This window comes from Bubalus kerabau, chromosome X (genome assembly GCF_029407905.1).
Source record: "Bubalus kerabau isolate K-KA32 ecotype Philippines breed swamp buffalo chromosome X, PCC_UOA_SB_1v2, whole genome shotgun sequence".
Lineage (NCBI taxonomy): Eukaryota > Metazoa > Chordata > Mammalia > Artiodactyla > Bovidae > Bubalus > Bubalus kerabau.
The window spans coordinates 81263952-81288986 of NC_073647.1; the positions used below are offsets into that span (position 1 = coordinate 81263952).

Here is a 25035-nt window from a genome sequence, read left to right on the forward strand (position 1 = left end):
AATTTCCAGCATTTCTTTTTTTTTTTTTTCCCCTAAATATATTTATTTTAATTGGAGGCTAATTACTTTACAATATTGTATTGGTTTCGCCATTACACTGACATGAATCTGCCACAGGTGTACATGTGTTCCCCATCCTGAACCACCCTCCCACCTCCCTCCCCATACCATCCCTCTGGGTCATCCAGTGCACCAGCCCAGAGCATACTGTATCATGCATCAAACCTGGACTGGTGATTTTTTTCACATATAATCATATACATGCTTTAATGCCATTCTCCCAAATCATCCCACCCTCGCCTTCTCCCAGAGTCCAAAAGACCGTTCCATATCTGTGTCGCTTTTACTGTCTCACATAAAGGGTTATCATTTGTCAGGGTGTGTTTAACAGGAAGATTCCTACATGCTGTTTCTTACAAGTCCTTTGTTTCTTTTTAATCAGAACAGCAGGCTGCTCCCAGGAACTGAGATAATTGTGTGAGACAGGCTTGAATCTCCTTTAGTAAACATTCTCTTTACGACAAACTTGCTTAGTCTTGATCCCCTTTCTTGAGATATGGATTGTCTCCTGACTTGTGACCATTATTAATCCCTTGTTCCCTTGGTAACGGTTGCTGTACATTTGGTTTTCTGATCTTTATCATTGTTGAAAGAACTTTCTTGTACCACAGACTATATATACTCACAGAAAAATCATTAAGCACCTTTGCTCCATCAGACCTTGGATCCCCATGTCTTTCTTTCTTCCTTCCTTCCTTCCTCCCTCCCTCCCTTCCTTCTCTCTTTCTTTCTCTCTTTCACTCTTTCTTTCTCTCTCTCTCTCTCTCTCTCTCTCTCCCTCCAGCTCTCTCTTTCACTTTCTTATCATCGACTCTGGGCCACCAGGTCCCGGTCCATTAAAGGACCCCAACAATCTTTACTGTCTTTCTAAATTCCATATATATGCATTAGTATACTGTATTGGTGTTTTACTTTCTGGCTTGCTTCACTCTGCATAATAGGCTCCAGTTTCATCCAACTCATTAGAACTGATTGAAATGCATTGTTTTTGACGGCTAAGTAATACACCATTGTGTATATGTACCACAGCTTTCTTATACATTTGTCTCCTGATGGACATCTAGGTTACTTCCATGCCCTGGCTATTATAAACAGTGCTGCAATGAACATTGGGGTACATGTGTCTCTTTTATTTCTGGTTTCCTCAGTGTGTATGTCCAGCAGTGGGATTGCTGGGTCATATGGCAGTTCTATTTCCAGTTTTTTAAGGAATCTCCACACTGTTCTCCATAGTGGCTGTACTAGTTTGCATTCCCACCAACAGTGTAAGAGGGTTCCCTTTTCTCCACACCCTCTCCAGCATTTATTGTTTGTAGACTTTTGAATAGCCACCATAAAACTGGTGTGAAATGGTACCTCATTGTGGTTTTGATTTGCATTTCTCTGATAATGAGTGATGTTGAGCATCTTTTCATGTGTTTGTTAGCCATCTGTATGTCTTCTTTGGAGAAATGTCTCTTTAGTTCTTTGGCCCACTTTTTGATTGGGTTGTTTATTTTTCTGGAATTGAGCTGCAGGAGTTGCTTGTATATTTATGAGATTCATTCTTTGTCAGTTGCTTCGTTTGCTGTTATTTTCTCCCATTCTGAAGGCTGTCTTTTCACCTTGCTTATAGTTTCCTTTGTTGTGCAGAAGCTTTTAATTTTAATTAGGTCCCATTTGTTTATTTTTGCTTGTATTTCCAATATTATGGGAGGTGGGTCATAGAGGATCTTGTTGTGATTTCTGTCGGAGAGTGTTTTGCCTATGTTCTCCTCTAAGAGTTTTATAGGTTCTGGTCTTATGTTTAGATCTTTAATCCATTTTGAGTTTATTTTTGTGTATGGTGTTAGAAAGTGTTCTAGTTTCTTTCTGTTACAAGTGGTTGACCAGTTTTCCCAGCACCACTTGTTAAAGAGATTGTCTTTTCTCCATTGTATATTCTTGCCTTCTTGGTCAAATATAAGGTGTCCATTTGTGCGTGGATTTATCTCTGGGCTTTCTATTTTGTTCCATTGATCTATATTTCTGTCTTTGTGCCAGCACCATACTGTCTTGATGACTGTAGCTTTGTAGTAGAGCCTGAAGTCAAACAGGTTGATTCCTTCAGTTCCATTCTTCTTTCTCAAGATTGCTTTGGCTATTCGAGGTTTTTTGTATTTCCATACAAATTGTGAAATTATTTGTTCTAGCTCTGTAAAAAATACCATTGGTAGCTTGATAGGGATTGCAATGAATTTACAGATTGCTTTGGGTAGTACACTCATTTTCACTATATTGATTATTCCAATCCATGAACACAGTATATTTCTCCATCTATTAGTGTCCTCTTTGATTTCTCTCACCAGTGTTTTATAGTTTTCTATATAGAAGTCTTTTGTTTCTTTAGGTAGATATATTCCTAAGTACTTTATTCTTTTCGTTGCAATGGTGAATGGAATAGTTTCCTTAATTTCTCTATTTTCTCATTTATAGTGTATAGGAATGCAAGGGATTTCTGTGTGCTGATTTTATATCCTGCAAGTTTACTATATTCATTGATTAGTTCTAGTAATTTTCTGTCATGTCATCTGCAAACAGTGAGTGTATTACTTCTTCTTTTCCAATTTGGATTACTTTTATTTCTTTTTCTGCTCTGATTGTTCTGGCAAAAACTTCCAAAACTATGTTGAATAGTAGTGGTGAGAGTGGGCATTTGTTTCTGACTTTATGGGAAATGCTTTCAATTTTTCAGCAATGAGGATAATGTTTTCTGTGGGTTTGTCACATATAGCTTTTATTATGTTGAGGTATGTTCCTTCTATTCCTGCTTTTTGGAGGGTTTTTATCATAAATGAATGCTGAATTTTGTCAAAGGCTTTCTCTGCATCTATTGAGATAACCATGTGGTTTTTATTTTTCAATTTTTTAATGTGGTATATTACATTGATTGATTTGCAGATATTGAAGAGTCCTTGCATCCCTATGATAAAGCCCACTTGGTCAGGATGTACCATCTTTTTAGTGTGATGTTGGATTCTATTTGCTAGAATTTTGTTAAGGATTTTTGCATCTATGTTCATCACTGATATTGGACTGAAGTTTTCTTTTTTTGTGGCATCTTTCTCAGGATTTGGTATTAGGGTGATGGTGGCCCCATAGAATGGGTCTGGAAGTTTACCTTCCTCTGAAATTTTCTGGAAGAGTTTGAGTAGGATAGGTGTTAGCTCTTGTCTAAATTTTTGGTAGAATTCAGCTGTAAAGCTGTCTGGTCCTGGGCTTTTGTTTGCTGGAAGACTTCTAATTACACTTTCAATTTTTGTGCTTGTGATGGGTCTGTTAAGATTTTCTGTTTCTTCCTGGTTCAGTTTTGGAAAGTTGTACTTTCCTAAGAATTTGTCTATTTCTTCCAAGTTGTCCATATTATTGGCATATAGTTGCTGACAGTAGTCTTTTATATTCCTTTGTGTGATCTCTCCATTTTCATTTCTAATTTTATTGATTTGATTTCTCTCCCTTTGTTTCTTGAAGAGTCTGGCTAATGGTTTGTCAATTTTATTTATCTTCTCAAAGAACCAGCTTTTGGCCTTGTTGATTTTTGTTATGGTCTCTTTTGTTTCTTTTGCATTTATTTCTGCCCTAATTTTTAAGATTTCTTTCCTTCTACTAACCCTGGGGTTCTTTGGTTCTTCCTTTTCTAGTTGCTTTAGGTGTAGAGTTAGGTTATGTATCTAACTTTTTTTCTTGTTTCTTGAGGTAAGCCTGTATTGCTATGAACCTTCCCCTTAGCACTGCTTTTACAGTGCCCCATGGGTTTTGGGTTGTTGTGTTTTCATTTGCATTCGTTTCTATGCATATTTTGAGATTTCTTCTGGGATTTGTTGGTTATCCAGCAGCGTGTTGTTCAGCCTCCATATGTTGGAATTTTTAATAGTGTTTCTCCTGTAATTGAGATCTAATCTTACAGCGTTGTGGTCAGAAAAGATGCTTGGAATGATTTCAATTTTTTTAAATTTACCAAGGCTAGATTTATGGCCCAGGATGTGATCTATCCTGGAGAAGGTTCCGTGTGTGCTTGAGAAAAAGGTGAAATTCATTGTTTTGGGGTGAAATGTCCTATAGATATCAATTAGGTCTAACTGGTCTATTGTATCATTTAAAGTTTGTGTTTCCTTGTTAATTTTCTGTTTAGTTGATCTATCCATAGGTGTGAGTGGGGTATTGAAGTCTCACACTATTATTGTGTTATTGTTAATTTCCCCTTGCATATTGTTAGCATTTGTCTTACATATTGTGGTGCTCCAATGTTGGGTGCATATATATTTATAACTGTTATATCTTCTTCTTGGATTGATCCTTTGATCATTATGTAGTGTCCTTCTTTGTCTCTTTTCACAGCCTTTATTTTAAAGTCTATTTTATCTGATATGAGTATTACTACTCCTGCTTTCTTTTGGTCTCTATTTGCATGGAATATCTTTTTCCAGCCCTTCAGTTTCAGTCTGTATGTGTCCCTTGTTTTGAGGTGGGTGTCTTGTAGACAACATATATAGGGGTCTTGCTTTTTTATCCATTCAGCCAGTTTTTGCTTTTGGTTGGGGCATTCAACCCATTTACATTTAAGGTAATTATTGATAAGTATGATCCTGCTGCCATTTACTTTTTGTTTTGGGTTCAAGCTTATACACCCTTTATGTGTTTCCTCTCTAGAGAAGATCCTTTAGCATTTGTTGGAGAGCTGGTTTGGTGGTGCAGAATTCTCTCAGTTTTGCTTCTCTGTAAAGATTTTGATTTCCCCTTCATATCTGAATAAGATCCTTGCTGGGTACATTTGAATGAGACCTGGGCTCTAGGTTATTTTCTTTAATCCCTTCAGTATTTCCTGCCATTCCCTCTTGTCCTGAAGAGTTTCTATTGAAAGATCAGCTGTTATCCTTATGGGAATCCTCTTGTGTGTTAGTTGTTGTTTTCCCCCTGTTGCTTTTAATATTTGTTCTTTGTGTTTGATCTTTGTTAATTTGATTAATATGTGTCTTGGGGTGTTTTGCCTTGGGTTTATCCTGTTTGGGACTCTCTGGGTTCCTTGGACTTGGGTGATTATTTCCTTCCCCATTTTAGGGAAGTTTTCAACTATTATCTTCTCAAGTATTTTCTCATGGTCTTGCTTTTTGTCTTGTTCTTCTGGGACTCCTGTGATTCGAATGTTGGGGCATTTCACATTGTCCCAGAGGTCTCTGAGATTGTCCTCATTTCTTTTAATTCGTTTTTCTTTTTTCCTCTCTGTTTCATTTATTTCTACCATTCTATCCTCTACCTCACTTATCCTATCTTCTGCCTCTGTTATTCTACTGTTGGTTCCCTCCAGAGTGTTTATCTCAGTTATTGCATTATTCATTACATATTGACTCTTTCTTATTTCTTCTAGGTCCTTGTTAAATTTTTCTTGCATCTTCTCAATCCTTGTCTCCAGGCTATTTATCTGTAACTCCATTTTGTGTTCAAGATTTTGGATCATTTTCACTGTCATTATTTGGAATTCTTTATCAGGTAGATTCCCTATCTCTTCCTCTTTTGTTTGGTTTGGTGGGCGTTTATCCTGTTCCTTTACCTGCTGAGTATTTCTCTGCCTTTTCATCTTGTTTATCAGCATTTCTTTTATATCTTTTTGTTCTATGATTGCCATGGCTAGGATTATCAAAACTCTCTTGAATAATAGTGGTGAGAGTGGGCACCCTTTCTTGTCCTAATTTTAGAGGATATTCTTTCAATTTTTCACCACTGAGGGTAATGTTTACTGTGTGTTTGACCTATATGGCTTTTATTATTCTGAGGAATGTTCTTTTTATGCCTGCTTTCTGGAGAGTTTTTTAATCATAAATAGGTGTTTAATTTTGTCAAAGTCTTTCTCTGCATCTGTTGAGATAATCATATGGTTTTTAATCATTCAATTTGTTAATATGATGTATCACATTGATTGATTTGCAAATACTGAAGAATCCTTGCATCCCTGGAATAAAGCCCACTTGACCATGATCTTTTAAATATGTTGCTGGATTCTGTTTCCTAGAATTTTGTCGAGGATTTTTGTATCTATGTTCATCAGTGATATTGGCCTGTAGTTTTGTTTGTTTGTTTGTGGCATCTTTGGTTTTGGTATTAGGGTGCTGGTGACCTCATAGAATGAACTTGGGAGTTTGCCTTCCTCTGCAATTTTCTGGCAGAGTTTAAGATTGGTGTTCGCTCTTTTCTAAAATTTAGGTAGAATTCACCTGTGAAGCCATTTGTTCCTGGGCTTTTGGTTGTTGGAAGATTTTTGATAACAGTTTCAATGTCCATGCTTGTGATGGGTCTGTTAAGATTTTCTATTTCTTCCTGATTCAGTTTTGAAAGGTTATACTTTTCTACTAATTTGTCCATTTCTTCCAAGTTGTCAATTGTTCATACTAGTCTCTTATGATCTTCTGTATTTCTGTGTTGTCTGTCTGTTGTGACTTCTCCATTTTCATTTCTCATTTTATTGATTTGATTCTTCTCTCTTTTTTTCTTGTTGACTGTGGCTAATGGTTTATCTATTTTATGTATATTCTCAAAGAACCAGTTTTTAGTTTTGTTGATTTTTGCTATAGCCTCATTCGTTTCTTTTTCAGTTATTTCTGCTCTGATTTTCATGATTTCTTTCCTTCTATTAACTTTGGGGTTTTTCTGTTCTTCTTTTTCTAGCTGCTTTAGGTGTAAAAGTTTGGTTGTTTATTTGATGTTTCTGGTTTTTTTTTTTTTTTTTTTTTTTTGAGGTATGCCTGTATTGCTAAGAATCTCCCTCTTAGCACTGCTTTTACTGAATCCCATAGGTTTCGGGTTGTCATGTTTCATTATTATTTGTTTCTATGCATAGTTTGATTTCCTTTTTGATGTCTTCCATGATCTGTTAGTTATTAAGAAACATGTTGTTTAGCCTCCATGTGTTTGTGTATTTTTATAGTTTTTTTTCCCTATAGTTGATATGATCTTACTTACCATTCTGTGATCAGAAAAGATGCTTGAAATGATTTCATTTTTTTACAATTTACTAAGAGTAAATTCGTGGCCCAGGACATGATCTATCCTGGAGAATGTTCCGTGTGCACTTGAGAAAAAGGAAAAATCCATTGCTTTTAGGTGAAATGCCCTGTATATATCAATGAGATCTAACTGGTCCATTGTATCATTTAAAGGTCTGTTTCCATATTAATTTTCTGTTTTGTTGATCTATCCACAGGTGTGAGTGGGGTATTAAAGTCCCCCACTATTAGTGTGTTACTGCTAATATAGCCTCTCATACATGTTAGCATTTCCCTTACATATTGTGGTGATCCTATGTTGGCTGCATATATACTTACAATTGTTATATCTTCTGGGATTGATCCCTTGATCATTATGTAGTGTCCTTCTTTGTCACTTCTACATAGAAAACACTAATAATACCACCAGAAAATTACTACAGCTAATCAAAGAATGTAGTAAAGTTGCAGGATATAAAATTAATATACAAAAAAACCCTTGCATTCCTATACACTAACAATGAAAAACAACAGAAAGAGAAATTAAGGAAACAATCCCATTCTCCATGGCAATGAAAAGAATAAAATACTTAGGAATAAATTTAAAGAAACAAAAGACCTATATATAGAAAACTATGAAACACTGATGAAAGAAATCAAAGATGACACAAACAGATGAAGAAATACACCATGTTCATGGATTGGAAGAGTCAACAGAGTGAAAATGAGTATACTACCCAAAGCAATCTAAAGATTCAATGCAATCCCTATCAAGCTACCAGTGGTATTTTTCACAGAACTAGAACAAATAATTTCACAATTTGTATGGAAATCCAAAAAACCTCGAATAGCCAAAGCAATCTTGAGAAAGAAGCATGGAACTGGAGGAATCAACCTGCCTGACTTCAGACTATACTACAAAGCTACAGTTATCAAGACAGTATGGTACTTGAACAAAGACAGAAATATAGATCAATGGAACAAAATAGAAAGCCCAGAGATAATTCCATGCACCTATGGACACCTTATCTTTGACAAAGGAGGCAAAAATATACCATGGAGAAAAGAAAATCTCTTTAACAAGTGGTGCAGGAAAAACTGGTCAACCCTGTGTAAAAGAATGCAAATAGAACACTTTCTAACACCATACACAAAAATAAACTCAAAATGGATTAAAGATCTAAATGTAAGGCCAGAAAGTATAAAATTTGTAGAAGAAAACACAGGCAGAACACTCTCTGACATAAATGACAGCAAGATCCTTTATGACCCACTTCCCAAAGTAATAGAAACAAAAAATAAATAAATAAACAAATAGGATCTAACTAAACTTAAAAGCCTTTGGGCAATGAAGAAACTATAAGCAAGGTGAAAAAGAAGCCTTCAGAATGGGAGAAAATAATAGAAAATGTAAAAACTAACAAAGAATTAATCTCCAAAATACACAAGCAATCCATGCAGCTCAATACCAGAAAAATGCACAATACAATCAAAAAGTGGAGAAAGAACTAAACAGACATTTCTCCAAAGAGGACATACAGATGGCAATGTAGGAGACCTGGGTTCGATCAGTAGGTTGGGAAGATTCCCAGAGAAGGGAAAGGCTGCCCACTCCAGGATTCTGACCTGGAAAATTCCATGGATTGCATACTCCATGGGATCATGAGATGGACACGACTGAGCGACTTCAACATACATACATATGTAAATAGTCCATAGCACTTAGCTGGCAACTTTGTTTAATAAGTAACTCAATTGAATTCTGTTTAAAATATACTGGGGAACACAATAAATACCAAGATATCTTGTTCATTCCATAACATAGTAAGGAGCACAAATTTATTTTAAAATACAGAAATATGTAAATTAAGCATTAGAGCCAAATGCCAGTTTCCTATTATCCAACCTAGATTTTAAACTTTCCAAAGATAGAAGTGCCAAGGTAGGCTTAAAAACAACATCTCACTAAGATTAATAAAAAGGAGAAAAAAATACTGAGAGTCTGCAAGTATACAGGAGAGTAAATCTATTCTAGACTGCTAATGAAAATTAATAAAACTTTACCCAGTGCTTTTTATATGCCTCACATATATAAGAGGAGCTCAGGAAATATTTTTTTGTTTAATGAATAAGTAAATACCACCTTTATGCATGTTGGTTTGGCAACTTACTGATATTTTTCATGCTTTCTCACCTACAATTCCATTTCTAGAGATTTATTCTAAGGAAACAGTTACATATGTACACAAAGATTCAGGTACAAAGTGTTTTGACAAAGCCCTGATTACATTTGCAAAATAATTGGAAATACACTAAATTTCCAGAATATATGAAAAATACATATTTGATATGATATATTCATACAACAGAATATTTATGCCAATATTAAGAATTCTGTCCAATGCCATCCAACAGTCCATGACAGGGTCAAGATTCAGATTTAGGCCTGTTTGCCTCCAATATATATTTCTAAGCATGCAGATATATCTTAAGGGTAACTTGAGGCTAGAAAAGATGAAACGTACCATGGTGAAGAGAATAAGTTACTACAATGAGACATTAAAAGGCTGATATGATAGACTAGATTAATGAGATGTAAGTTAAAAAGGCATAAATGTACCTGTAACTAAGTCTAAAATGTACATATGCATAAGTACAAACTCGGAAATTACTAGTAAGCTATGTACTAGTAGCTTACTAGTAGCCCATATAAAAATGTTTAATGAATTTTAGAAAACTGCACATTCACTATGTCATGGTCAAAAGCTGATTTTAAGCAAGGTTGATTGTGATGACCCAAAACAAAAATAAATATAAAAACAAATGTAATCTTAGACTGAAACACCAGGGAAGCCTAATCAGCATTAAAACAGAAATCAATTATCTTGAACAAGAAAAGTCAGAGTCTGACTCTATCTTGCAGTATTCAAAATACTTACACCAGAAGAAAACACTAGCCATCCTGAACATGTTTGGCAGAAAAAGATCATGAAAGTGAAGGAACTCAAAGCTTTGACCCAGGAGTAATTGTTAAATTACTAATATGTTTACCCAGGAAACAAAACTAAATAAAGTGAATGGACATCTGAAGAGTTGTTTTGTGGAAGAGAGATGAGAACTGTTCTGGATAGCATCAATGCAAGAGATACAGGGCCAATAGATAGAATATGATTATGAGACAGGTAGAATATGTGGAAGAGAGATGAGAATTGTTCTGGATAGCATCAATGCAAGAGATACAGGGCCAATAGGTAGAATATGATTATGAGACAGGTTTGTGTTTGATGAAAGAAAGGACCTTAAATTGAATGAGAGCTGCCAGAAAATGGAATGGACTGCCTTAGGTTCCTTTATCCAGTTTTATTCACATTGAAGAAAACAGCCAGTTAGTGTGCCTATTGTAGAGGGGATTACAATACTATAGAGTAGGCAAATTAGAAAACATCTAAGATTGCTTTCAAAACTGAGATCTTAATGAATTTCTTAAACTAAAGCTTCCAAATATCATGTGCACCTGTATAATTTTTTTTCCAGAAACAAAAACTAGACTGCTTACAAGAACTAAAACCCTATACTACTCATCGATTATTCATTAAAAAAATCAAAAAACTGTTTTTTATTGGAGTTAGTATTTTAGATGTTTGGGCTAAAAATAATAAAATATTTACTTTGAGACATCTTGTAACTATTTCTCTCAACTTGAAAAACATGCCTAACAAATACTTCAAAGACATTTTTGATGAATAGAGTTAACAAAGAAACAAACCTAACAGTTTTTACATCATATTTATGTCATACAAAATTCACAAACTTTTGTAGGCAAGTTACCTGCTCTGGTTTCACTAGCTGCTTTTTGGACTCCTCTTCTTTGGCCGCATGCACACTTATAGATGCATATATTAGACCTGCTGGCATGGTTGTCAACTTTCCCATCTGAGAAAATATATCAAAATGTATTTTTAATTGAAAAGCTTCCCACCCCATATTTCCTGATAAATTTGGGGGTGGCACATTTGAGGAACACTATGGGTTTCATTTAGGTGTATTAAAAACTCAAGCATTCCAAACAATTCATACCTTTTTAGGATATAATTCCTAAAATTCTCCTCTCATGATAAATGGTAGAGTATTATTTTCACCAATTTGTTAACTACTTACTTCATATGGAATACAGCAATATAGTAATTAGCAGGAAGAAGTGAATATAAAATTTTACAGGTGAAGTGAGATAGATTATGATATTCACTCAGTTCACAAATATTAACTGAGTAATTACTATATGCCAGACCCATTGGGAACAAAACAACAATTCTTGCTTTCATGGAGCTGACATTCTAGTGGAGTAGAGACAGAAGATATATACAATACATAAATTATATGGTATACTACAATCGATAATGCTAAGGAGAAAGTAAAAAATAAGGGTGATCTGGAGTACTAGGTGATTCAGGTTGTATCTTGAAACATAATTTATAATCACATTATTTATAAAAATAACTTCCTACCATTACAAATCTTATTCCCCTAATACATTCTTTTTTAGCCATTATATTTAATGCTTGATCTAAAGCCAAAAGTGACCTTTGTTTTTGATATAACTTGATTTAAATTAAGAATGCTGGAAAATTACTGTCTCTAAGAACAAAGTGCTCCAGTGTTTATCCAGTGTAAAATAATTCCTAAAAATTATACATTCAACAAGGCCAAATGAAAAACTCTCCAGAGAACAACTATTTTAAGAGCTTTATTCTTTAGACTCGAAAGGAGGGCCTGATGAAATTGACAAAAGACATCCACAGGGAAGAGGTTTCTCTGGCTTACACATAAGTGGAATTGTTCAAGAACTGGAAGAAACACCAGCCAAAGGATTCCAAATGTTCTCAGATAACAGTGATAGTAACTGCATTTCATTTCTGACATATTTTTTCCATAATTTCTGGGCAAAATAAGGGAAAGTACTGGTACTAGTAAAGCAATTTCCTGTTTAGGCATGACTCTGATTTAGATTGAGACTCCAAAAATATACAGTAAAATTAAGACAACACTAATAAAAAGAAATTGTTTTCACTGTTTTTCTACCTTCAACCTTCCCTCTAGTACGTATGTCAGCATCATAGAACAATTGATCTAGTCCTGGCTTCCCGAAATACATCACTTTTGATTTCTTATACATATTTGGTATTTACTAATGAAATAACAAGATTCCCACTCAATATATAATGTCAGGTATCAAAAAAATATATATTAAAACTGATGCTGGCAAGAATGTTCTCCTATGTACCTGAAAAAAAATATTTTAATAAAGCTCTGAAGTGATTATTTGAAGCAAGTCAATTCTTACAATATTTTAAAGCTATTTTTAAAATACATGATTAGACATTACTTCCTAGATAAAAGAAAAATATCTTTGAATATTGCTAATATCTGAAAAAATTTCAACAATCTGTGTTCTCACAGTCATTTTACTTCACATAATGGAAAAATAACATGTAGACTATAAAATAATTTCATAGGTATTACTTAATAATTATAATCCTGTGCTACAGAGTGTGGACTAATTAAACTAGTGGCCTAAACTTTTCCATATTTCAGCCCGGGAACTTGGGGCACAGTTTCCAGCCTGATATATGAACTTTTCCATATTTCAGCCTGGGAACTTGGGGAGTAAGCCACTAATTAGTCCACAGAAGAGAACATTCTTGCCAGCATCAGTTTGAAAATATATATATATATATATATATATATATATATATATATATATATATATATTTTAAAGTTAGGGCTTCCCTTACAGCGCAGTTGGTAAAGAATCTGCTTGCATTGCAGAAGACCCCAGTTCAATTCCTGGGTCGCAAAGATCTGCTAGAAAAGGGATAGGCTACCCACTCCGGTATTCTTGGGCTTCCCTTGTGGCTCAGCTGGTAAAGAATCTGCCTGCAATGCGGGAGACCTGGGTTCCATCCCTGGGTTGGAAAGATCCCCTGGAGAAGAGAAAGGCTACCCACTCCAGTATTCTGGCCTGGAGAATTCCATGGACTGTATAGTCCATGGAGTTGCAAAGAGTTGGACACAACTGAGCAACTTTCACTTTCACTAAAAAGTTAAAGCAGTAGTATAACCTTTAAAAATGCCCAAGTATTGATATCCTTGGCTACATTTTCTACTCTGTAGGGCAGAGTCCATCCACCTTGACTTTCAGTGATAAAGCTGTATGGCATAATGGCAAAAATATAAGCTCACAAGTTGCACAGACTTGGTTTTGAACTCAAGTTTTGGAGCTTACTGTCTACGTTTGGGCAAGTTACTTAAGCTCCTAAGAGGTATGCTGCCCAATATGGTAATTACTAGCTACACTGTTGTTCAGTTACTAAGTCATGTCCGACTCTTTGCAACTCCAAAACTCCAAGCTTCCCCATCCTTTATCATCTCCCATAGTTTGCTCAAACTCATGTCCATTGAGTCAATGATGCCATCCAACCATCTCATCCTCTTGGCCCCCTTCTCCTCTTGCCCTTAATCTTTCCCAACATCAGGGTCTTTTCCAGTGAGTTGGTTCTTTGCATCAGGTGGCCAAAGTATTGGGGCTTCAGCTTCAGCATCAGTCCTTCCCATGAATATTTAAGGCTGATTTCCTTTATGACTGACAGGTTAAATCTCCTTGCAGACCAAGGGACTCTCAAGAGTTTAGTCCCAGCTCTGTTCTTAAACAACTATGTAATCTCTAGTTAAGTCACAGGCCTACGTTTCTTTATTTGTAAAAATATCTTGTGCAGATAATCTCTGAGGGCCTTAGACCTGCACTCTCCAATAGGGTAGCCAATATCCACATGTTATTTAAAATTATATCTCAATTGATGAAAATTTAAAAATTAAAATTAAATTTTAATTAAAATTAAAAATTAGTTCTTTCATCCCCCTAGCCACATTTCAAGGTCTCAATAGATGCATAGGACTCTAGTGGCTACCAACTGGACAGCACAGAAACAGAACATTCCTACCATAGGGGAAAGTTTTATTGGATAGCACTGCCTTAAAGCTCCAACATTTAGGATTTTCTTATAATTCTATCAAAAAAGAGATTAAGATTTTAATGAGATATATACACTCCTATGTTTATCACAGCATTATTCACAATGGCCAAGATATGGAAACAACCCAAAAGTCCATTGACAGATGAATGGATAAAAAAGATGTGGTATACATATATATGCATGACTGCCTGTGCACTAAATTGCTTTGATCATGTAACCATAGGGCTACTCTGTGTAACCCTATGGACTGTAGCCCCCCAGGCCCCTCTGCTCATGGGATTCTCCAGGCAAGAATATTGGATTGGGTTGCCATGCTCTTCTCCAGGGGATCTTCGCAACCCAGGGATCAAACCTGGGTCTCTTATGTCTCCTGCATTGGCAAGTAGGTTCTTTACCACTACCACCACTTGAGAAGCCCATACACAATGGAATATTATTCAGCCATGATAAAGGAGGATATCAAACTATTTTCAACGATATGGATGGACTTTGAGCATATTATACTAAGCCATATAAGTCAGAGAAAGACAAGTACTGGAGAATGTCACTTAGATGTGAAATCTAAAAAGTCAAATATGTAAAAACCAGATAGTAAAATGATGGTTACTAAGGGATGTGGGGGAGGGGAATAAGATTGATGGGGTTTAAGGGTACAAACTTGTACATAGTAAATAAGCCATAGAGATCTAACGCACAATATAGACAACGTTGTAATATAATTATATAATTTGATAAGTATTATATAACAGCAGTCACATTACAACCTATACATGTATAAAAGCAACATACAATACACCTTAAACTTACACATTACATATCAAATTTATTCAATAAGAAACGATTATTTCTGATTTCAAATATACCAGTTTTAATTCTAAATCCATCTATTCAGGGCATATATGTTAACCTGAAAACAGCAGAAGAAAGAACTGGACACTATTTATACCACTGCAGAAGAATATAATGGCATTACATTTTTAAGAGAGTAAAATATGAAAATGAGAAATGTTATCCTGTTATAGGAATGGTGGTTTAAATCTATAAATCAGAAAACATTCTCATAAAATGAAAACAAACCTATGAAACAGTTGACCCTGGAACAGTGGAGGGCTTAGGGGTGCTGACCCTCCTTGTAGTCAAAAATTCATGTATAACTTTATAGTTGGCTTTCTATATCTGTGGCTCCACACCCACAGATTCAACCAAACTGGGATCATGTAGTACTGCAGTAAAAATTTAGTGAAAAGAATCTGCATATAAGTGGACCTGGGCAGTTCAAACTCACGTTGTTCACTGTATTCATTATACTTACATCTTTCCATTTTTTACACAAATAATAGTCAAACAACTGTGCTAGATACTAGAAAAATAAACATAAAAAAATATGCCCCCACTTCCCATGCCCCATCTCCAAGGGAATTTACCATAACTTTTCTATCCTTGTCTCTGTTCACTACTCTCCCTCAGGAATTCTTTGACATAGTTAAGCTCAACTGGTTGCTTATTTCCATGTAATAACCCCCAGGAATACCCTCTTTACTATATTGGCATTCTTAAGAACTACTTAGATATAGTACTCTTCATGTGGTCTTTCCTACCCCTCTAATTATATATATATATATATATATATATATATATATATATATATATATATAATTTCTAATTAGAAATAGTCAACCAAATCCAGGAAGCACAGAGAGTCCCAGGCAGGAAAAACCCAAAGAGGAACACACTGAGACACATAGTAATCAAACTGACAAAAATGAAAGACAAACATAAAATATTAAAATCAACAAAGGAAAAACAACAAATAAAATACAAGGGAATTCCCATCAGGCTATCAGCTGATTTCTCAACAGAAACTCTACAAGCCACAAGGGAATGGCATGATATATTTAAAGTGATGAAAGGGAAGAACCTACAACCAAGAATACTCTACCCAGCAACACTCTCCTTCAGATTTGATGAAGAAAAATCAAAAACTTTCCAGACAAGAAAAAGTTAAGAGAATTCAGCATCACCAAATCAACTTTACAATAAATGCTAAAGGAACTTCTCTAGATAGGAAATAAGAGAAGGAAAAGACCTACCTCTACAAAATAAACCCAAAACAATTAAGAAAACAGTAATAGGATCATGTGTTGTGCTGTGCTTAGTCACTCAGTCATGTCCGACTCTTTGCGACCCCATGGACTGCAGCCCACCAGGCTCCTCTGTTCACGGGATTCTCCGGGCAAGAATACTGGAGTGGGTTGCCATGCCCTCCTCCAGGGCACCTTCTCAACACAGGGATCAAACCAGGTCTGCCACATTGCAGGCAGATTCTTTACTATCTGAGGCAGGGAAGCCCAATAGGATTATATGTATTAATAATTACCTTAAACGTAAACGGATTAAATGTACCAACCAAAAGACAGACTGGCTGAGCAGATGAAAACATGTACATATATGAAAATATGTGCACTCCACTTACCACCTCACTCTGCTTGACCCCCCAAATTGCAAGTAATTATTTGTTAGGTTAATCATGTTCCTATTATAGCTTGCATTTGTAATTATCTTTTTTTTTTTGCGGGGGGGCGGGGGGCGGGTCTGGCTAATGATGGTGAAGGGCTTCCCTGGTGGCTCAGAGGTTAAAGCATCTGCCTGCAATGCGGGAGACCTGGGTCCGATCCCTGGTTCGGGAAGATCCCCTGGAGAAGGAAATGGCAACCCACTCCAGTATTCTTGCCTGGAGAATCCCATGGGCAGAGAAGCCTGGTGGGCTACTGTCCACGGGGTTGCAAAGACTGGAACATGACTGAGCGATTTCACTTTCACTTTCATTGATCGTGAAAACCAATAAACATTTTTCACTATTATGATTATGTAACTATTCCTCACTTAAAACAAGTGTACCATGATTGGTCAACAGAAAAATAAGAGAATTCTGTATCAGAAAAACTACCATTTAATAGAAAAACCTGTAATCACTTTTTAAAATCCAGATGCATATCGGAATTATCTTGGAAGTTTTTGAAAAATTCAAATGCCCAGTTATTGCTTTCTTTTTTCCACCAGAGCTCCAGATATGATTCTAGTTAGCATCCGTGTTTAAAAACAACTGAACTATATAAGGACCTTTTATTTTTATCTAGTTAAATGCCAACCCACTCCAGTATTCTTGCCTGGAGAATCCCAGGGACAGAGGAGCCTAGTGGGCTGCCGTCTATGGGGTCACACAGAGTTGGACATGACTGAAGTGACTTAGCAGCAGCAGCAGCAGTTTGCTTCACTTTTTCTATTTAATATTCAGTGCTCCCGTTTCATTTAGTTTGTTTCCAATTTTTCTAACTTTTTTTAATGTTATTTCTCAAGCCTTCATCAAGTGTAGCAGAAAACCTCTTGTATACACATAGATGAATAATATGTGTAATATATATATATATATTAGAATACTTATGAATTTTTCCTTAACTAAAAAATGTATAATGTTTGATTCCACCTGTTTGACTTAGTATGAATAGAATGTAAGACTTCTAATTTTAAGAAATAGATATGCAACAAGAAAAAAAAGGTTTACTGTATAGCATAGGGAACTATAGTAAATAGCTTGCAATAACCTGTAATGGAAAATAATTTCAAAAATAATATAAATGCATATATAACTGAATTACAAAACAAAAGAATTCTACTTTTTGAAATTTAGAAATGTTTATCTTTTTGCTAGTTTTTCTAAATGTCCTATGGACATCTCATAACAATGTATGAGACACAAAATCTAAATATATTTGTTTAGGATATCAGATTAATATAAAGAGAAATCTATTATATTTAAATTATTAATGATATCATTCAAGATGCTCTTATTCTTATTTTTTCTGTACTTGATAAAATATTCTCAGAGAAATATTAATATGTCTCATTATGATTATACATATTTTTCTTTCCTCTTATATTTTCTGATTTTGCTTCATGTATCTTTGTTTCTTGTTGTTAGGTGTCTAATGGTTTATAATGTCTATCTTCTTTGTGAACTGTACCTTTTATCATTAAAAATATTCATATTTTTTCATTTAAAAGTAAATAATTAATTAAAAAACAAAAAGAAAAATAGCTAGAGCATATTAAAACCAGCAAAGTTAAATAATGAAGATATCGAACGATAAAGAACAGGTTAAATTCTCTCTGGTTAAAGATGAATGGGAAGTACTTCTTACACTTCAGTTCTAATCTTCATCAAAATTAAAATTCCAGTACTTAAAACGTCCAATCTTAAATTAGCCAGAACTAATAACTGCCCATCTCAGTATGGCTTGGATAGATATGTTTGTTTGTTTGTTTGTTTTTCAACTGTAGCATTAACTTGTAGAACATTATGTTAAAGCATTTCAAGCACCAAGTGCTTTAATTATGATGTAATAAAGAACTAAATTATTTTCAAATTTATTTGACCTTGGAGTACGGAATGAAGCAGGGCAAAGGCTAATAGAGTTTTGCCAAGAGAACACACTGGTCATAGCAAACACTCTCTTCCAACAACACAAGAGAAGAATCTACACATGGACATCACCAGGTGGTCAACACCGAAATCAGATTGATTATATTCTTTGCAGCCAGAGATGGAGAAGCGCTATACAGTAAGCAAAAACAAGACCAGGAGCTGACTGTGGCTCAGATCATGAACTCTTTGTTGCCAAATTCAGACTTAAATTGAACAAAGTGCAGAAAACCACACTTTGATTTGATTCAGGAATGGCCTAAATCAAATCCCTTATGATTATACAGTGGAAGTGAGAAATAGATTTAAGGGACTAGATCTGATAGACAGAGTGCCTGATGAACTATGGGCAGAAGTTCGTGACATTGTACAGAAGACAGGGATCAAGATCATCCCCATGGAAAAGAAATGCAAAAAAGCAAAATGGCTCTCTGAGGAGGCCTTACAAATAGCTGTGAAGAGAAGTGAAAAGCAAAGGAGAAAAGGAAAGATATAAGCATCTGAATGCAGAGTTCCAAAGAATAGCAAGAAGAGATAAGAAAGCCTTCCTCAGCGATCAATGCAAAGAAATAGAGGAAAACAACAGAATGGGAAAGACTAGAGATCTCTTCAAGAAATTTAGAGATACCAAGGGAACATTTCATGCAAAGATGGGCTCAATAAAGGACAGAAATCGTATGGAACTAACAGAATCAGAAAATATTAAGAAGAGGCGGCAAAAATACACAGAAGATCTGTACAAAAAAGATCTTCACGACCCAGATAATCATGATGGTATGCTCACTCACCTAGAGCCAGACATCCTGGAATGTGAAGTCAAGTGGGCCTTAGAAAACATCACTATGAACAAAGCCAGTGGAGGCGATGGGGTCCCAGTTGTGCTATTTCAAACCCTGAAAGATGATGCTGTGAATGTGCTGCACTCAATATGCCAGCAAATTTGGAAAACTCAGCAGTGGCCACAGGACTGGAAAAGGTCAGTTTTCATTCCAATCCCAAAGAAAGGCAATGCCAAAGAATGCTCAAACTACCGCACAATTGCACTCATCTCAAATGCCAGTAAAGTAATGCTCAAAATTATCCAAGCCAGGCTTCAGCAATATGTGAACCATGAACCTCCAGATGATCAAGCTGGTTTTAGAAAAGGCAAAGGAACCAGATCAAATTGCCAACATCCGCTGGATCATAGAAAAAGCAAGAGAGTTCCAAAAAAACATCTATTTCTGCTTTATTGACTATGTCAAAACCTTTGACTGTGTGGATCACAATAAACTGTGGAAAATTCTGAAAGAGATGGGAACACCAGACCACCTGATCTGCCTCCTGAGAAGCCTATATGCAGGTCAGGAAGCAACAGTTAGAACTGGACATGGAACAACAGACTGGTTCCAAAGAGGAAAAGGAGTACGTCAAGGCTGTATATTGTCACCCTGCTTATTTAACTAATATGCAGAGTACATCATGATAAACGCTGGGCTGGAAGAAGCACAAGCTGGAATCAAGATTGCTGGGAGAAAGATCAATAACCGCAGATATGCAGATGACACCACCTTTATGGCAGAAAGTGAAGAGGAACTAAAAAGCCTCTTGACGAAAGTGAAAGAGGAGAGTGAAAAAGTTGGCTTAAAACTCAACATACAGAAAACTAAGATCATGGCATCTGGTCCCATCAGATCAGATCAGATCAGATCAGCCACTCAGTCGTGTCCGAGTCTTTGTGACTCCATGAATCGCAGCACGCCAGGCCTCCCTGTCCATCACCAACTGCCGGAGTTCACTGAGACTCATGTCTATCGAGTCAGTCAGCGATGGCATCCAACCATCTCATCATCTGTCGTCCACTTCTCCTCTTGCCCCCAATCCCTCCCAGCATCAGAGTCTTTTCCAATGAGTCAACTCTTTGCATGAGGTGGCCAAAGTATTGGAGTTTCAGCTTTAGCATAATTCCTTCCAAAGAAATCCCAGGGCTGATCTCCTTCAGAATGGACTGGTTGGATCTCCTTGCAGTCCAAGGGACTCTCAAGAGTCTTCTCCAACACCACAGTTTAAAAGCATCAATTCTTTGGGGCTCAGCCTTCTTCACAGTCCAACTCTCACATCCATACATGACCACAGGAAAAACCATAGCCTTGACTAGATGAACCTTTGTTGGCCAAGTAATGCCTCTGCTTTTGAATATGCTATCTAGGTTGGTCATAACTTTCCTTCCGAGGAGCAAGCATCTTTTAATTTCATGGCTGCAGTCACCATCTGCAGTGATCTTGGAGCCCTTTAAAGTCTGACACTGTTTCCATTGATTCCCCATCTATTTCCCATGAAGTGATGGGACCGGATGCCATGATCTTTGTTTTCTGAATGTTGAGCTTTAAGCCAACTTTTTCACTCTCCACTTTCACTTTCATCAAGAGGCTTTTTAGTTCCTCTCCACTTTCTGCCATAAGGGTGGGGTCATCTGCATATCTGAGGTTATTGATATTTCTCCCAGCAATCTTGATTCCAGCTTGTGTTTCTTCCAGTCCAGCGTTTTTCATGATGTACTCTGCATATTAGTTAAATAAGCAGGTGACAATATACAGCCTTGACGTACTCCTTTTCCTCTTTGGAACCAGTCTGTTGTTCCATGTCCAGTTCTAACTGTTGCTTCCTGACCTGCATACAAATTTCTCAAGAGGCAGGTAAGGTGGTCTGGTATTCCCATCTCTTTCAGAATTTTCCACAGTTTATTGTGATCCACACAGTCAAAGGCTTTGGCATAGTCAATAAAGCAGAAATAGATGTTTTTCTGGAACTCTCTTGCTTTTTTGATGATCCAATGGATGTTGGCAATTTGATCTCTGGTTCCTCTGCCTTTTCTAAAACCAGCTTGAACATCAGGAAGTTCACGGTTCACATATTGCTGAAGCCTGGCTTGGAGAATTTTGAGCATTACTTTACTAGCATGTGAGATGACTGAAATCGTGCGGTAGTTTGAGCATTCTTTGGCATTGCCTTTCTTTGGGATTGGAATGAAAACTGACCTTTTCCAGTCCTGTGGCCACTGCTGAGTGGGAAATAGATGGGGAAAAAAGTGGAAACATTGGCACACTTTATTTTGGGGGGCTCCAAAATCACTGCAGATGGTGATTGCAGCCATGAAATTAAAAGACGCTTACTCCTTGGAAGGAAAGTTATGACCTACCTAGACAGCATATTGAAAAGCAGAAATATTACTTTGCCAACAAAAGTCCGTCAGGTCAAGGCTATGGTTTTTCCAGTGGTCATGTATGGATGCGAGAATTGGAGTATGAAGAAAGCTGAGCACTGAAGAATTGATGCTTTTGAACTGTGGTGTTGGAGAAGACTCTTGAGAGTCCCTTGGACTGCAAGGAGATCCAACCAGTCCATCCTAAAGGAGATCAGTCCGGGGTGTTCATTGGAAGTACTGATGCTAAAGCTGAAACTCCAGTACTTTGGCCACCTCATTTGAGGAGTTGACTCATTGGAAAATACCCTGATGCTGGGAGGGATTGGGGGCAGGAGGAGAAGGGGATGACAGAGGATGAGATGGCTGGATGGCATCACCGACTTGATGGACATGAGTTTGAGTGAACTCCGGGAGTTGGTGATGGACAGGAAAGCCTGGCATGCTGTGATTCATGGGGTCGCAAAGAGTTGGTCATGACTGAGTGACTGAACTGAGCTGAACTGAATTATTACTAAATCCTAAACAAATCAATTCTAAAGGAAATCAGTCCTGAATATTCATTGGAAGGACTGATGCTGAAGCTCCAATACTTTGGCCACCTGCTGTGAAGAACTGACTCATTGGAAAAAACCCTGATGCTGGGAAAGTTTGAAGGCAGGAGGAGAAGGGCATGACAGAGGACGAGATGGTTGGATGGCATCACCAACTCGATGGACATGAGTTTGAACAAGTTCCGGGTATTGGTGATGGACAAGGAAGCCTGGCATGCTGCAATCCATGGGGTCACAAAGTGACACATGACCGAGTGACTGAACTGAATTATTACTAACATCTGAAAGTGTCAAAAGTTGATCTTAGATAAATAAAAACTAAAGTAGAAAATTAAAAATAAGAACAGGGAATGTAGCAGTTACATAAACACTTTAAACATCCTCCAGAAATAGTAATGTAGATTGGTGCAATTCAATTTTATTCAGTTTATGGTAATCAGAGTCAGGAAAATACTAACTTACTGTCAATAGCAGTAAATAAATTTTCAAAAACATCTAAAAGCTCCCTTTCACATACATATTTACAAGCAATTGTATATCAAAGAATCTAGGCTATATCTACCTTATAGTGTTGTAGGAAAGGAATATTGAGAGCATTCTATTTACTTGAGAATATGATGATACTCCAGTAAGAGATGATTTTCAAGGTGTTGTCAATTTAGAGTTCAGTTGCTACTAAATTTCAAAAGAGCATTATATAAACTATACAGAAAATGAAGTGAATCTTTCTAAAATACTGTTTTGTTTTCCTGGCTCAACAAACAAGCCATCTTAGTTTCTCCCTCTGTATATATCCTCTGGGGTTAGCAGACAGTTGCTCTTGTTCAAAATGTTTGTAAGACGTTTGGCCCACATCAAAAGGTCTTTGATATTTGGTCCTATCCAAAAGCATTTGACACAGATCAAATATGCTCACGGATGTTTTAGACGGGACCAAATTTCAAGGAGGTGTTGTCCAAATGTCTCATTAACCAATTGTCTTATGGATCAAATGTGTTTGTTAGACCCTCTGGCTCTAACCAAATTCATCTTCCTAGGCCAAAATATGTCAAGTACATTCCTTCCTCAGGGCCTTCACTCCATTTTCTCTGCTAAAGTATCTACCCCTCTCCTAAACCTAACAGTGACTGGTACATAGTAGGCACTCAAAAAATATCTGGAGAATGAATACACTTGTCCAAACCCTGCCCTTCCTTGAAGGTCTAGCTCAAGTCCTACTAGCTCACTCAGAGCCATCTTTCTAAATTCATAAAGCTCTTGTGTGAAACACTAATCTGGAATTAGACAAACATAATGTTATGTTACTATTTACCCTCAATTATACACATATATAGCCTATTTTTCTAATAAAATATAGGTTCCTAGTGAGTAGGCTTATGCCTCTTTGCATTCACAGGGCTCTGTAGGGATAAGGATCTGAAAAAAGTTATAAAATAATTCACTTGTTTATATAGGGCAGTATGCATACGTAATCTAGCAAGTTCTACTATGTAACATTTATTGACTACCTATGTGCCAACCATTTGTGAAGGGAAATGATAACTAAAGGTCCTTAAAACTAATCTGAAATTGTAAGACTGATTCAATGGTCTGAGTTTTTTGAGAATTAAATGAAAACTATGTATTATGGTCTGTCCAAATGTAGTTATTCTCAAAATTTTGCATATGCTTGCAGGCTCTGCCACACTCTCTGACACATTTGGGGGCCCAATTAATTCAGCCCCACCACAACTAAAATTTTTCACAAATACATCTTATCCTAATTCAAGTATAAATGCCTCAGATAAATTTTCTTAACAATTCTCACAAGAATGTTTAAAGAATCAAATACTACAATAGATGAAAACTTTATGAACTGTTTAGTGTTAGATAAATGGAAGGAAGTATTCTTATTCCACATTTCTTGACTAAATCTCAACCTTCTGAATACTATATCTAATGAACAAGCCTGATTCCTTCTTACTAGAAACAACATTCTACTTTGCATGTGCCATGCCAAAACTTCTTCATGAAATTAATGTAATTATTATATCAAATATCTTAAAATATAATACTCTCTAAGTTGATGCATTTTTAGCTACAATGGTCAATAATACCTTGCTTAGGGAAAAATATACCTTTATACGATAATTGCTTAATTTTTAAAAGGCTTCATTTTTGAGGTCAAAAGATTCAGAAATGGAGGGAGCTGGAAAGGTATGAAAAGAAGTATTCCTCTTAGTGTAAGGCTGGTGCCTGAGGAGCTGTTCACAAGGAAAATCTCATCAGCACAAGGATGTTTATGATTTGCGACTTAGCAACTAAACCACCACCACCACCACACTTTGGTAGAGAAAAGAGGAAAGGTATAGTCTGCCATCCCTGGTAAAGGAAAAAAGTAGCTTATTCATCGCCAATTGCTCCTACTTTTTGCTCTTTCTTCTCGTCACCTCTTTCCCCCACCCGTTTTTCCCCCAGAAACTATCTATTCTACTTATTTTTCTTTTCTAATAGACTTTAACAAAAAATATATTTATTTATTTAGGTTGCTCTGGGTCTTCATTGTTATGCACAAGCTTTCTCTAGTTGCAGTGAGCAGGGGCTATGGTTCATTGTGGTGTGTGGGCTTCTCATTACAGTGGCATCTCTTGGGAACACAGGCTCTAAGTGTGTGGGCTTCGGTAGTTGTAGCATGTGGGCTCAGTAGTTTGGTACATGGCATATGGGATCTTCCTAGACCAGAGATTGAACCCAC

The 25035-nt window shown here is 36.4% G+C and overlaps 1 protein-coding gene across 2 annotated transcripts in view; it reads right to left on the bottom strand.

The window, feature by feature from the left end:
• APOOL (apolipoprotein O like) overlaps nucleotides 1-25035 on the bottom strand; it is a 103312-nt gene that overhangs the window by 54470 nt on the left and 23807 nt on the right. Inside the window, exon 2 of one of the 2 annotated variants that reach the window (XM_055563602.1) lies at nucleotides 10884-10988. The exons of the other annotated variant lie outside the window; for it this stretch is intronic. Coding sequence (XP_055419577.1) covers nucleotides 10884-10988 — 105 coding nt within the window. The remainder of the gene's footprint in view (nucleotides 1-10883; nucleotides 10989-25035) is intronic. 2 annotated transcript variants of the gene reach the window in all.